The sequence below is a fragment of the Myodes glareolus genome, chromosome 11, assembly GCF_982192425.1.
Source record: "Myodes glareolus chromosome 11, mMyoGla1.1, whole genome shotgun sequence".
NCBI classification, from domain to species: Eukaryota; Metazoa; Chordata; class Mammalia; order Rodentia; family Cricetidae; genus Myodes; species Myodes glareolus.
Window position 1 is genome coordinate 19,165,658 of NC_142036.1, and position 15,487 is coordinate 19,181,144.

The window sequence follows — 15,487 nt, forward strand, 5'->3', positions numbered from 1 at the left end:
GCCTTGCAGACCCTCAGAAGAGTTAGTTGACTCTTGAGTGTTGGATCCGTTGTAGCTCAACTGCAGCCGGGAAGGCTGAGGCAGGGGAACATGAGTTCCAGGCCTACCAGAGCTACATAGGGAGATCCTTTGGAAAACACAAAAACCAAAACCCAGAATTGGACACTGCAAAGTGTGGATTTCCATATGTAAAATTCCTTTCAAAAGTAATGCTGAGGATATTTTAGAGATGAGCTTTCAACAGTGACAGTCAGTTCTTAGTGAGTGAACCCTAAGAATACAGCAGTATAAAAGGACATTGCCTCTCTGAGTTAGTCTGTCCAGACTGTCTGGAGGCATTACTATAGTGTGTATCTGGGCTACCACCTGTAGAGGCCCACATTTTAGATTGGATTCTGCGGTGCTGTGATTGATATTTTGGTGCAATTCCAGACATTTGTGAATGAGTTTTTCTTTGTCGTAAGCCAGAAACAGTTTGCAAAGCCAAGTTCTGAAAAAGCTACAAAAAAGCCTTTCTGGGACTCTAAATAACCTTGGTCCTTATCCTTTATCTCTTCTCTTTGTACTCCTTTCTCTTGCTTGAGATCTTCCTACTATCTGGATCTGGAACTCTAGTCCAGTTAGAAGTGATTGCCCCCACCCCCAATCACTGTATGAACACACCTCAGTAGAGTGATTCTTGACTTGGAGATTTAGAAGTTTGTGCTGATGTGAGCGCCAGCAGTGAGAGTGTCTGTTCCTTTTCTATATTATACAGTGAGAGTCTCACTAAGAAAGAAACTGCTGTTAGTTGGGCCTTGTTGCATAGCTAACAGTAGCCCCAGCTACACAGGGGCCCGAGGCAGGAGGATCTTAGGTTCAAAGCCAGCTTGGATTCAGTGAGACCTTGTTTGGTTAGGGATATAGCTCAGTTGTAGAATGCTTACTGTGTGAGAAGACTTGGCTTTCATCTTCAGTACTACACACATTTAAAATAATGTTACTGACTATCTTTTCTATGTAATACATATTTAGACCAATTTTAAAACAATTCCTTTAGGAGCCACCTGGTAATGAGACAATGAGAAGGTTCTGCAGGCCAACCACTACAAAACTGTTTTTGTGTTTAGCTCTGTGATGAACAGTCAGCAGCCTCCTGAAATCTTGATCACGCTCAAAAGAAAATGGCAAAGATGACAGTGCTTAGCAAAATAGCAACAGAAACGGGAGGTTTGCTTGTGGGAAAACCTAGTGGGGTTCCCAGTGTCCCCAGAGGTTTGCCTTCATCCCATTTTCAACTGCTCCAACACCTTATATACAATGGGGTAGTGTTTCCTCTTAGTTTGAGTTGCTTGTGCATTACTTCCAATGACAATTACAATGTCCTTTGTATGTCAGTAGCCGCTACACTGTATCCTTCAGGGAGTAGTCACCAAACAAGGTTTGTACATGTTCAGTAAGGGTCATCTCCCCTCCCTTTGCATATTTCCATCTGTAGTTGAATTTGCGATGGAACATGAGATAAGGGAGAGTAGCTAAATGACGTATGGAATTTTGGTAAAAATGTGAGTGAAATGTACTATGGCTTCTGCAAGCTGTATGAGGCTTTTCAAGTTTCTGAACGTGTTAGTTACGAAGTCTGGTTCACTTTGACTCATGGAAGTGGCTGCTAGAAATGTAACTGTGTCTTTGTTGTGTGTAGTTTGATGGAAGGCTCTTCTTTAGAAAGTGGTTGCCTGCTCTTGGCTACAGAGCATGATGATTCTCCGGGAACAGACAGTTTTTTAGTGTGTTTCTTCCTGTTGGACCAAAGTCCTGGGAATGGAGGCAAGCTGTGTTGCTCTAAAGAAGCCGAGTAGTCGTTTATTACAATTCGATTACTCCAATGTAACAGTGACTGTATTATTCTGATGTTCTATAGAGTTGCTCTGGTCAGTTATTTGCTTTCTCTATTAGCTTATAATTTTCACTATTCTATTTGAACTCTCTGTTAATGAAGGATGTTTGGAATTGCTGTGTGTCTTTTCCTTCTACAGTGAAACCAGTTCATACTGGTTTGTATTTAGCCTCTTGAGATTATTAATTATAGTAAAGATCTCTTGCTTTTCAGGTTTTCTAGTTTGTACCTTTTTTTTGGCCATATTTGGCAAAATTTATTTCCGTACATTGGTTCCATTTTTGTTCTAAAAATTGGAGTTATTAATTATTTTGAATGAAAATGTCACTAATTCTGTAGTAGTTTCTCTCCTGGTTAAACCCTTCTAACAACTTTTTGATTCTTAAAATTTATTTTTAAGCTGGCCATGGGAGCCAGCACTTGGGAGGCAGAGGCAGGTGGATCTCTGTGAGTTTGAGGCCAGCATGGCCTACAGAGCGAGTTCCAGTACATCCAGGAGTGTTACAGAGACACCCTGTCTAAAAACCAAAACCAAAAACAAAAAAACTTACTAAAAAACTTACTGGTTTTGTGTGTGTGTGTGTGTGCGCGCGCGCACGCGCGCGCGCGCACGCATGTGCCAGAATGTGTTATGTATGTATACATGCCTGCGCCCATGAAGGTCAGAAAAGGATTGCCTAGAATTAGATTACGAGGCTTTGAGCTGCTAGATGTGGATGTTAGGGACCAAATGCAGCTCCTCTGAAAGAGCATAAAGTACTCTTAAATAAGTAGCCATCTCTCCGCCCCCCCCATTGATACATTTAATATGTTTATCTTTTAGAAAGAAGTTGAGACTTTAAAAAAATGTTAAGTATATTAATAGCTTTATGAAAAAAGAATCTTCAATTAGAAGACTATGCAATAATAAAAGTCTATTTTTAAAATATATGTGTGTGGTGTGTATGTGAAGTTTGTCTGGTAGCTTAAACCTGGGATGAACCTTGTAGACCTCATTTCCACTTGGGATGTTTTCGAAATAAGCACATCATAAGACTAGGGGCACAAACATAGTTTTCAACAAGTTTCAAGTGAAAAAAGTGGAATATAATAGTTATGCATAAAGTTCAATGTAACGACTTGGAAATTCTTTCTCTTCTCATTTAAAATACTTTCCCAGTAGTCTCCTGTCAGTGGAGACAAGATTTTTGCTGAAGTTAGGCCTTTGAAAGGAAACTGAGTGATTTCTGATTACCAGGCCAAAGTGAATGTTTAATGTTTAATGAGGCAAGTCTCACCTCAGTAATGGGGTGGGGGTGGGGGAAGAAGAGGGCAGATGAACAGAGCCAGGAGAAATGTTTTAACAGTCTTTAAGGAGGCCTAAAGGTTGTCTAGAGAACACAAATGATTGGGTGTCTACAATAATGCTTTCCTACTTTTATTGACAGGTAAAAATTTCACATACCTAATATGCAGTAATACTTGGTGTTCTAGGCTTATCACTGTGTGTGAGTCTGAGTTTCACTTCCTCTTTCAAATACTTGGGTTGAGCCCAGTGCCTCCCAGGCAAATGGTGTACATCTCTAGGCCTTAATAAAAAATTTTAAATTTTGAGGTAAGGTCTTCATAGGTTGACTAGTGTTGTCCTCGAACTTGTTATTTGTTTTTTGAAACAGTCCTGGCTGTCTTTGATTTCTCTGTAGATCAGGTAGGCTTTAAACTCAGAGATCTGCCTGCCCCTGCTTCCCAAGTCCTGGAATTAAAGGTGCGTGCCACCACTGCCTGGCTGTTCTTAAAACTTTTGATCCTTTTACTTCAGTTTTCCAAGGAGCTGGATGACAGATATATGCCAACCACATAGATTTCTCCACCACACCATATAATCTCCTTCAAACTTCTAGTCTTCTCGCCTCAGTCTCCCAATTTCACTTTCCATTTTTTAAAATTAGAATTTATTAAGACATGTTGTCATATTACAAGTCTATACAACTGTGAGACTTTAACAGTTTGAATTTTAGAAAATAGGCCTGACTTTAATGTTAGCAGTTCTTTATTAAGTAAAACTAAGAAAAAGTAAAAATTGGGCATTAAAAAGTTCTTATTAAAGTTGCTTTTACTGTGAAGTATTTGCTAGTGACTAAAGAAGTTCTTTGTTAATTAGCATTGTCATGTCATCTAATTGACTTCTGCAATTTTTTGACCTATAACAAGACTGTGAAATGCAGAGATGTAGGTAGAATTTGTCTAGTGGAGGTAGGTGTTATGGGGGGAAGTACTTTTACAAGTTTTGTTCATGTCCTGCATACTTGGACAAAGCAAGCAAAATAGCCTTATCCTTGAAAAAAGCCTGAGAGAAAACCCATATAACCGCATATTTTGCTACTGCAAGAATATGTTTTCATTTTGAACATCGGAGATAGCAGTGAACCATAGTTGGTTTTGAGCCAGATCCTCAATATATGATTGGCTATCAATAACTCCATGGTTGAGATGTACTCATGAGGCTCTGGCACCAGCTGAACTTAACATCTTGTATAAACTAACTTTTCTAAGTAGCAGTAGCTTTCTCCTCTGCTTTACAGAGGCATATGACATTTGTCTCATTACTTGTGGAAGATGCTCACCTGAGTCCATGACAGTGTATGCTCATACCATGCACTTAGGATGAGGACAGTCATGTTGGAAACTGCCACAGTACATAGCAGGAATAGTATGGTTTCAGCAGCCTGAAATGTTACCCTGAAACCACGTAACAGTAGAATTATTGCTTTCACTTGAACACTCATTGTTTAGTTATGTAGCACATCTATCTTGTAGACCAGTTTTCATAATGAATAGCTTTATTTGATCTCTCATCTTAAAGGCCATAGAGCTGTATCCCACTTATCTTTGCCTTTCAGATGAGATACAAGAATTGTACATGGGACAAGCGAATGAATTCTCTTGGCTTAAAAACAACCTGGAACAACCTTACAAAATTAATAAGATCTTGAGTTGAATCCAGGAAGGCAGGAGTCCCATTGAAGTGTGACTCCCTCAGAGTGTATCAGAAGGATTTTGCTGCCTTGCTTTCTGGAGGGCAGTGTACAAAGTTGTTCACGTCTGGAAAGTGTGTGGGGGCATGCTATGAACCTGGAAAAGAGAGTTTGAGGAAGACATGGAAACCACCGTCTTCACAGAATTTGGACAGGTTACAGAGAAGTGACTCATAAGTAGGAGACTGCTTCAGAAGTGATCAGGCAGGACTGCTGGTGGCCTGTCACTGAGCAGAGGACCCCAAGACTGAGTGGAATGCTTTCAGTCTGATCCTCAGAATTAACTTCAGGTTGTGCGTTTGTTAGCCAAGCACAACTCACCTGCCTGTTCCACGTGTTTTCAGACTAGAATCAGATGGTGGCTAGTGATGCATTGACATTCAATGGTGACACAATGTTATCCCTGAGGGTTTACATAATCATCTCAATGGTATCTTCCAATCCTGATGCTCTATAATTTTAGAATCCAGAATCCCATGTTTGGAGTGTAAGTGGCTTGAAGGTGATTTAGCAGGTTACAGCTGTCCTGTCACCATTCAACACTGCTATCTTTGTTTTAGAGAGAGACAATAGAAGCGATTGTTCATGATGCCTGACTCCTTACTTTATTATTATTATTTTTAGATAATTGTTTTACATACGGGCGTCATGGGTATTGACTAGATTTCTTTATTTGAAGGAGCGATATAGATAACAGAACGTAGGTGTTTGATGCAGTTTATAGAAAAGGTAAAGCTAATCTCAGCACACAGGTACTGTTCCTGTGGCAGGGACGCAGAGTGGAAGTCAGCTAAAGGCTTAGCTTTGATTGCTGCTTCTGAGGACATGAACGGTTATCAAAGAGATATGCTGCCAGACTGGGTTCAGGGGCTTCCACTTTACACAAATTGGTCACCCAGTTGCCTAATTTTTCATAGATGTCACCTGCTCGCTCAGATAATGGATGTCAGTGAAGTCTTACCAGTGAGGGTCGTTTTGTCAGTGACCAGTTGATACAATTTTGACAGAGACAGACTCAGTCTTTTCCCCAAGTATAACACAGTCCATTGTAATCAGCCTCCTTTCCCAGTTGTCAGGAAGTTGTGGATACCTTGCTGCTTCTTCAGGCGCCTCAGTTTCTCAGCATGCTCCTCATTGAAATTAAAGTAGTTAGACCAGGACAGGCAGTCTGGTTTGTCCCCTCCTGATGACCATTCTGACATGCCTCTGATACTTGCTTTAGGGATGCACTAATCACTGATGGTGACTGATGGTGGCCATGAGGCGTTAATTTCAGTGTGCTTAAATTTAACAACAGCTTAAAACTGTTTGTGCTGAAAAACAACCAGAATGGTTTAAAAATATCTAGAATTACTTTAGATTTATGAAAAATACTCAATATTTTTTTGGAAAGCAACTTTTTTGAGTTCCCAAGTTCACGTGCATACATATGATAGTCCAAATTATTCTGTAGAGATTAAAATTTAAATCTGTGTTTGTATTGGTACTTAAGTAGCTACTAGGTCAAAATCAGTTCTCTCAAATCTTTGCTTTGGCTTCTTGATTCCTTTGAGTCTATGGCATACAGCACCTCCATTGTTTCAAGAGTTCTGTGCCAGTTGGTGGGTACAGAACTGTACCACAGTGGTGTAAGTTATTGTGGCATGGCATGCTGGGCCAAGCCAGTGTGCTTCTGATAACTGTCAGTTCCACTTCACCTGGCAGTGGTGAAGCCAAGACCATATGCACCTTGTCAGTGCTGTGTTCAGGACAGAGCATGTTTTCCAGCCTGTTTCCCAACCCATCTTGCAGTCTGTATACTTGCATTGTGATGTTTGATTCTCATGACCTACAGAGTGTTGGAGAAGATGGGGAAAGGCTTGCTTGCTCTTCTTCCTACTCATTGGGCAGGCTTCACCCGCTCAGGTGCATTTTACAGCTGGGAGCTTGGAGCAGGAGGAAGCACATGATCAGAACCTCCCTCCTTCAGAAGGCCCAGCTGTGAAGTTGGGTCATTGCAAACTAAATTGAAAAGCAAATGATGCTGAGCTAGGTTCCTGGGAAAACTGCCAAATAAGTACCATCAAAAATGTTTATTCTAGTTGTATTTACTTCAAAGCATCATTTTCAGGAAGAACTTATTAAAGTACAAATTTATATCCTTTCCATTTCCATTATGAATGGAAACCTTAAGTTTTTGCAACTGAATGCCATCCATCACTATATATGAGCTGTACTTTGTAAAAATGAGTTAATTGTTTAGCCCCCCCCATTACCTCTTCCTTTTTAGCCATAGTCCCCAAAATGTGGTCTATTTATTTCCCTGTACAGACTAGAATGGTACATAATTCAGTGGTGAAAATGGTCTGAACTTGTTATAGTTGCCCCTGCTTGCCAGTCAGCCATTTAACAGTTATGACATTTGTTTCTGTCTGTAAGGTAGGGAGACTGCTGATGGGCTTGCAAGTAGTTTGTACTGCTTTTAAGGGCCAGGCTTGAGGATCTTGTACCTTTTAAACTTCTGGGTGGTAAGTGGACACAGCTGGGGAGCACTTGCCAAGCTTTGCTTCTGCAGGTGCCTCTGGAGAGTGATGTTCTGCCAGTTAGCCCAGCAGCATTTTCTTCCTTCCTTCTTTCCTTCCTTCCTTCATCTGAAGTATTACTTACTGTTGTGGTTGCAGTTTGGTCTTACTTCTGCTTCTCCTGAGATAGTGCATACCCAATTTCAGTCTAAACTTCAGGGCTGAGTATCTTTCACTTAGCTGTGTGCCATACAGCTAACATTTCTAGTGAGCATGAGGGGTGAGGGATAGAGAAAGCATGAGAGCATAGATATTTAATTTAGCATGTATTTACATGAACATGTAGAGTGAATATTGGCAGTAAATATTTGGTCTTTATAGGAAACTGGTGACTGAATAGTACCCCCTTCCCCATACTCAGAGTGTTAAAGATATGCATGGTACCTCTTTGACATCTTTGTTAAAAGCTTGAAATTGGCACCCAGGTCAGCCGAATCACAAAGAAAATTATACATTATGTGTAGAAAAGTTTTGAATCATAAGCATAAAGGGTGGTAGTCATTTCAAATCCACGGGGTTAGGGAAGTCACACAGCATAGATCATTTTTGTTAGTGAAAACTGGCAAGGGAGGATTGGATTTAGGAAACCACATTTCCAACTGATTTAGTCATCCTTCTTAAACTGTACACTTCCCTTCTTGCCCTTCTGTCATTAGTTACTTGGACATTTGGAGAATTATCCATGCAGCTTTCTTTGGCTGTGTCTTAGTTTCTGGCCTCAACTCGGAGACCTACAGGCCTGGCTTTTCTTAGTTTTGTTGTCCTTTACATTGGTCAGTGTCGCCTAAACAGGGAGACAGGAGAGCTTGTTTACTCAAGTGCCCTTATGTTTATAGAGTCAACCCGGACGCTGTAACTGGTCGATGGCTTCAAGCTTGAGTCTGCTGCTTGGTGGCTCTGGTCTCTTGGCCAAGTCACTGCCCTTCCTAAGCTTCCTTGCAACTGGAATCTTCAGCACTGGCTTTATTGGGCTGTACTGGCCACATGGACAGATGCATGTGGTGTTTGTAGCAAGTGCCCACTGAGCTTCCAGCTGTGTTTGGCCATAGCTCTTCCTTTGATATCAGAAGCAATTTCCTAATTTCCTGCTTTTGATGCCTTCGAAGAGACTAAACACACGTACAGAAAATGTGAATTTATTTCTAGTTGTTCTGTTATTTAATGTCCTAAAGTCTTTTTGTAGATGAAGTAATGATTTTCTGAAAAAACTCTTAAATCTGACTCTTGTACTATGGTCAAGCTCTCCTCCACCCTGAGTAAATGTATATTTTTACATGAGAGTTGTCCTCATTCTTCAGTGGAGCTCATTAAACTTGCAGTCTTTGTTTCATTTTGACTGCTTGTATGATTGGGTATGAAGTGCAAACTACACTTTGTGTTGAAGGTATGTCAAGAGGTGATGGATCCTAAGAGCTCTGGTCTCAGCAGTAGATTTGGTGTGCAGGCTGAGAACACTAAGAGCCCCATGGCTGAGAGCTCTGGAAGCTATATTTCGGGTGGAACAGATTATGAGATGGACCAACTTAGAATTCTGTGCTTTAGGGAGGTGTGCTCTGTGGCGACTCCAACAGTTACTCTCCTTCTGTAAGTGGATATTGTGTGTATACTAGGGCTGACTGCTTCCTCTCTCTTAGAGTCTATAGGACTACAGTCCAAAGAGACTTACAAGAGACCAGATTCTAAGACAAACGAAGCCTTTATCATCTGTTAATGACCTTGCCTTTGAACCTTCCTCACTGACTTTCAAAGGAGTGACAACTGCAAGGAAGAGCTTAGAATTCCTCTAACATCAGTGAGGACAATTTTTCAGGGTCTCAAAGTATGTGGGAAACTATACCAGAAGACAGAGGCCTAGGTAAGGCATTACTGTGTTCCAGAACACAAACAAACCCCTGGAGGTAAGTAGTGTAAAGGATATATAGAATGAAGCCAAGCAGGTAGAGTGGGGTGAGGCAGTTCATTCTTCCAAGACCTTACTGGGGAGGTCAGGTGTTAACTTTGAGCTGTGGATAGACATTAAGTTGAGCAAAAGAAGCCCATATGAAATAAAAGTCTGTGTATCTGAAGTTCAAAGAAGAAGAAACTGATCAAGAGTAATAGAAGTCAAGATGTTAGCTGGGCGATGGTGGCGCATGCCTTTAATCCCAGCACTGGGGGGCAGAGACAGGTGGATCTCTGTGAGTTCAAGGCCAGCCTGGTCTACAAGAGCTAGTTCCAGGACATTTGCCAAAGCTACACAGAGAAACCCTGTCTCAAGAAACAAAACGAAACAAAAACAAAAAGAAGTAAAAAGTAGTTGATTCTCAAGATATCTCTAGACTGAAAGTGCCTGGTGGGTGGTTGGGGTACATTGGATGTTCTTGTGACTTTACTGGAGGTGATGACTGTGGCGTATGGATAAGCCAGTGAAGCTGTGCACTGTGCTTCAGTTTATCCGCTGTGAATAATGGTGGAGGTGACTGGAGTCAGAGAGAGAAGGGTCGATTGAACCTGGCCTAGGAGGCTTGAAAGGCTGAACAGCCAGGGGACTTTGAAGATGACATAGGCACGCACGCACACACAGGCTCTTCCAGTGGCTAAATTACTGGTGAGACAAGTTTTGTCTTTTATACATCTGTACCTATTACTGTTTCTAAAAGCTAGTTATTTTTGAACATAACTGTTTGTATTGTTGTACTTAGCTGTACAGCAGTTACTGCCAAAGAACTCTATGGGGCTTTCACATCACTGTGACATGGTCTCACACATGGAACAGGCTTTGACATTTTCTGTATATCACCAGGGAATAGACACTTGGCCAACAGCTTTAGGAACACAGGTTTTGCCCCATTAGAACTGTAGGGAGGATTTTCCTTGAGAGCTCATTGTAGTGTTCTCTGTGGAACAACTGCTATGTGTTGAGGTCTGAGCTGTGGGCTTGGGGTTAGGAATATAAGATATAGAGTGTTTCCTCAAGGAGCCTCGTGTCTGGGGCGAGACAGAAAGGAGTGGGGGTTGCATTAGCCTTGTACCACAGTAATTGAGGGACATTCAAGAAATGGCAGGACTGTGAAGGACAGAAAACTGTGACTGGAACACTGGAAAGGCTTTCAGGGATGCCTGGATAGTAGTTTGAAAAGAGCAACTAATGAACAAGTGACTGAGGTGTTGTTGGGTGAGGACTGAAAGGAAGCAGGTGAAGAGACGTACTTGGGTACAGGTCATCCGCACTAGCACTGGGGGCCTCTGGCTGGCCTGTAAGGTACTGTGGAATGAGGTAATAATAAGGTTGGTTTTGTAGCTGTACTGGCTAGTTTCTTGTGTCAAGGAACCTCCATTGAGGAAATGCCGCTATGAAATTCAGCTGTAAAGGCATTTTCTCAATTAGTGATTGATGTGTAAAGGCCCAACCCATTGTGGGTGGTACCACTCCTGGGCAATAGTAGTCCAGGGTTCTATAAGAAAGCAGTCTGAGCAAGTCATGTGAAGCAAGCCAGTGAACACCTCCCTTCTATGACCTTTACATCAGTTCCTGCCTCCACGTTCCTGTCCTGACTTCCTTTGGTGATGAACAGCAACATGGAAATGTAAACTGTATAAACCCTTTCTTCCCTAACTTGCTTTTTGGTTATAGTATTTCTTTGCAGCAGTAGAAACTCTAATTAAGACAGTAGCAAAAGAGGAACTTGGTCAGGGAGAGAGACATAATGTTGTCAGAGCCTAAACAGGAAATTTGTAGGATCAGGTTGCTGCAGACACTCAAGTGTGAGCCATTTGGTCACTGACAGGGGATGTGGTCTGATGCATTCAGTATTTAACCCTATTAGTCTGGAAAAGACTTTTTAAGCTCTTTGACCCTGAAATACCATGTGCTTCCTGTCTGTATAAATGGAGGCAGTGTGGGAGTGGTGCTCAGTTCAGATTCTAACTTAAGCCTCTTACCTGATAGCTGATCTTGGACAGAGAAAGGATGTGAGCACCCAAGGAGCTGATCTTAATCTGGTGCCTGTTAGAGGGCAGACTGAATATAGGGAGGTTGTTGTGGCTGCTTGAAGAATCCTTTGGAGGTAGGCTAACACCAGGGACAACTGGAGAGTTTAGGGATAGAGGACCTAGTAAGTAAGGCCTCTTTATAGTCCTGACATCACCACACTACTTGGGAAGGAGCAGCATGTCTTTGTAGACATTTCCTGTTAAGAGCAGGTGAAGGGTCTAATAGCTCTTTCTCAGTGGTGCTGATCTTGAGTCACTTAGAGAGTCACAGGATAGCAAGTCTTGACAAAAGGACTGGAGGTAGAACCCAGTTGCATGTCACCAAAAGCTTGCTTCTGCAATTCTTGCCAGCCAGCAGGCCTGCTATATTTGGAAGTATGATTAAAACGTTATTATTACCAGACACTTCACTGACTTTCATTTGTTGCAGACTGAGTTCTGTGGCTCTCTGCAGAGGTACTTCCATGGACCTGGGTGGGCTTGATTCCCAGAGAAATGCTTGATGCTCTGTTCAACCTATGTCCTTTTTCTTAGTTGGTTGTCAGTGATAATGGGGAGGGAGCATCTGCCTTCATTTTGTCACTCATAGGAAGAGGTGCTTAAGCTGTTCCTCTTCCTGCACCCCATCTAGCTTTTGATGTTAAAGTAACTATTTACTTTTAGTTTCCTAACTATTTTACATGTTTGTATTGGTGTCCTTATATCCCAGGGTGACTGGCACCTAGTATTTCACACTCTTTTACAAAATTTAAGATAAGTCACATGTAATTTGATACATTACATGTGAAAGAGAAGATGGTCTTCTTTGTGAAGAATGCTTTTTTCCTATTTTAGCACCTGTCTTATTTGTATGGGTTTGGTGACAGTGATGTTAGTAGGGGAATCACATTCTAAACCTTGTCCTAACACAGTTCTCCCTATCAGGCAGTCATTTCTTTTTTTGATGTTGCATATTGAACCCAGGTTGTATCCTCCACCACTGAACTCATGCCCATTTCTATCCCAATCCATTCATTTCTTTAGTGTAATAAATGACCATAGTAGGCCTTTATCTCTCCCTTGAGATGGTATAAGTTGTCATCCAGGGGCTCCATGAATGGGGCACATCACTGGGGTGGTTCATGCTACTATAATGAGCTTCTTTCCAGAGGATTGGGTCCATACTTCCTTTAGAAGTTCCAACACTCTCAGTGGGTAGCTTTCCAGGCCTCCTCTCTTTGCTGTCTTGCTTCACCTGGCCCCATCTCTGAATGACCTGAGCCCTGCTTTCTTGAGACATAATGTCAGCTCCTTGAGGTCTTTACCCAGAATGTCATTGTTATGTCCTTTGTCGCAGTATGTAATTGGTCCATGGAATATCCTAGTCATTTCTCATGTGTCTGCTGGCACAAGGTTCATGTGGCTGAAGTGCAAGGCTAGACAGAGACAGGAAACCTGCAAATGGAGACTGCTTGTTCGTTTCCCGGCTGCCCAGACCCAAATAATCACACAGAAACTATAGTAATTACAATGATATTTGGCCAATGATTCAAGCGTATTCCTAGGTAGCTCTTACATATTAATCCATTTATATTAATCTGTGTATCACCACCAGATTGTGGCCTACCGGTAAGTTCTGGCATTCCAGCGTCTTTCTACTTTGGCAGCTACATGGCGTCTCTTTGGCTCTGCATAGTCTTTCTATATATCTCTGTTTGGATTTTCCACTTGGCTTTAATCTGCCGTGCCATAGGCAGTGAAGCAGCTTCTTTATTAACCAGTGGTAATAAAACATATTCACAGCATATAGAAGGGAATCCCACATCAGAAATCCATCCAAGGCCAGGGTCTGCATAGCCTGTGAAGCTTATCTTCAGTGCCTGCACCTGCTTTCTGAAGCATCTTGGATTTTCTGTGGAACAAAATGTGGATATTAGACTAGCTGTCTGAAATGTTTATTTTCAGTGTTTGTCTGGAAAGACTAAACTGTCACTGTGGAAAGGGGTTGTGTTAAGGGGGAAATGAACAAGAATCTAGTATTTCTCACCCTATCATACTCTGTGTGTGTATGTGTGTATGTGTATGTGGGGTGATGTGGTGTTTGCATCAACATTATCCCCTTGGTGTCCTGCAGTAATGCTCTAGTGTACAGCGTGAAGCTTTGGATAGCTAAAACTTGCAGAGTAGAAGCTGCCTCTGCTCTGGTGTCATCAGTGAGAAGGAGTGCACTTCGACTCCTGAGACTGCCTTGTATGATTCTCTTTTCTGTTTGAGAGGCTTCAGGTTACTTAGATATATTTTTACCCTTAAGAAAATTCAAGATGTGTAATTGAGGTAAGATCTTAGCATTGAAAGATGAAGATGCCCCGTGCCACATCTAATTTCTTGATTTTCTTCTTTGATGATATAACTTTCATTTCTTTGTCTTTTCTCTCTTTTTATAGTCAGAAAATGGGTAAAAAGAGTCGAGTGAAAACTCAGAAATCAGGTACTGGGGCCACAGCCACCGTGTCACCAAAGGAAATCTTGAATCTGACAAGTGAACTGTTGCAGAGTAAGTGTCCTGTTCTCCACTCCATCCTCACATTCACCAGCTGTGCTTGCCACAGGTGACAATGCCTTTCACTCATCTGCCTGTAGCAGGGTTATGGAGCTCTCTGAGACAAGGTTGTTTCATCTTGTGGTCTGCCCTTTTTAGTTTCCGGGGACCTGGGCATTGTAGAGCTTTCCTCACCTCAGTCCCCTCTGCAAAGGCTGAGATGTGGTTGCCTGTTAGGACATGGAACTGTCGGTTGTGAAGCTTCTATATCCCAGCCATGGACATGGTCCTCTCCAGAGACTCATGGGCAAGAACAGGTTCCATTGCTCTTCAGCAGAGAGATCCTGTACAAACTGCTGAGGCTCAGTGCTATGAGCAAACACAGATCACTGTATTCAGCCACCTGACAAGGAGCGCAGGAGATTTGATTTGTGAAGATGTCTCTCAGCCCTAGGCAAGCCCAGCATGCCTCCCGGGAGCCAACCTTCTATAATGGCTCACCTTTTTTTCAGTGTGTTTATGTAAGTGTATTTCTGGTTTTCACATGAAACCCAAGGCTTTGTAGTTTGAGATGAAGTGTCAGTACCTACACTTGTTTTTTATGATAAAATACTTTGATAATTCTTGAATTGTAAGTTAAAACTGGTGCTGCTGATGCTTTAGACATAACCATGATCTTTTGCCCCTCTATTTGGGTTGACCTTTGCCCCTTAATGTTTATGTTATGTGACAACTCAATCTCAAGTAAAAATGGAACTTTTCCTCAAAAATAGAAAGCAACCAGTAGCCAGGCCACTGTCAAGTCTCTCCCTGGGTGCTTTGAGCTCCACTGCCCATGCATCTTGTCATTGTTCTCCCTCTCTCCCATTAGAACACAGGTGGCTCTCAGCTTTCACTCCTGCTTTGCTGTTACACTTCAGGGCCTCAGTCAGCACTTGGTGGGGGAAGAATGAAGTCAGACTGGTTAACCTGAAAAGTTAGGCGTCAGCACATAACCAGATCATGTTAATTATTTGCCACATGTTATTTCCCTTAGTGAGATGGGGGCAGTGGGTTTGTCAGGAGCATGGGAAGGAGACTGTCTTTAAGTTGGTATAATGTTTAATAAGGCGATGCTGCCAGGAGGCTGGCTGTCAGTGTGTTCGAGGACTGGTTGGTGTTGGCACTGCAGTTCAGCTTCTTCAGAAGGCTCTTAACTTCTTTTTACATGACCGTGTAGCTCTTTTGTAGCTCCTCCAGAGTACTTGATGCAGCACATACACATGGATGTGAATGGAATGTTTGTCAACTAATTGTCCTTACATCCAATTTAGCTGGTGTCCTTAGAGAGCCATTGTTCTGAGACTCAGCCAGAAAGGCGTCTTGAGCACCTAGAAGAGATCAGGGGTAATGGTTTTACATTTTAGCTTTGCTTTCAGATTTTACAGATATATTTTGAGGAGAGTTATTAACAGAGGTGGAAATTCACATGAAGCCACTGGGCTGAAGTTAAGTGAGGGGCATCCTTGGTGATATAGCCATTTTATGCTTTGAAAAATGTACAGAG

At 42.0% G+C, this 15,487-nt stretch overlaps 1 protein-coding gene across 1 annotated transcript in view; it reads left to right on the forward strand.

Annotated features, from left to right (window-relative positions):
* The window catches only part of Setd3 (SET domain containing 3, actin N3(tau)-histidine methyltransferase), a 72,934-nt gene that overhangs the window by 1,004 nt on the left and 56,443 nt on the right, over nucleotides 1-15,487 (forward strand). The window contains exon 2 of the mRNA XM_085697911.2: nucleotides 13,847-13,956. Within this exon, the coding sequence (XP_085554037.1) occupies nucleotides 13,854-13,956 (103 nt within the window). The 5' untranslated portion in view covers nucleotides 13,847-13,853. The remainder of the gene's footprint in view (nucleotides 1-13,846; nucleotides 13,957-15,487) is intronic.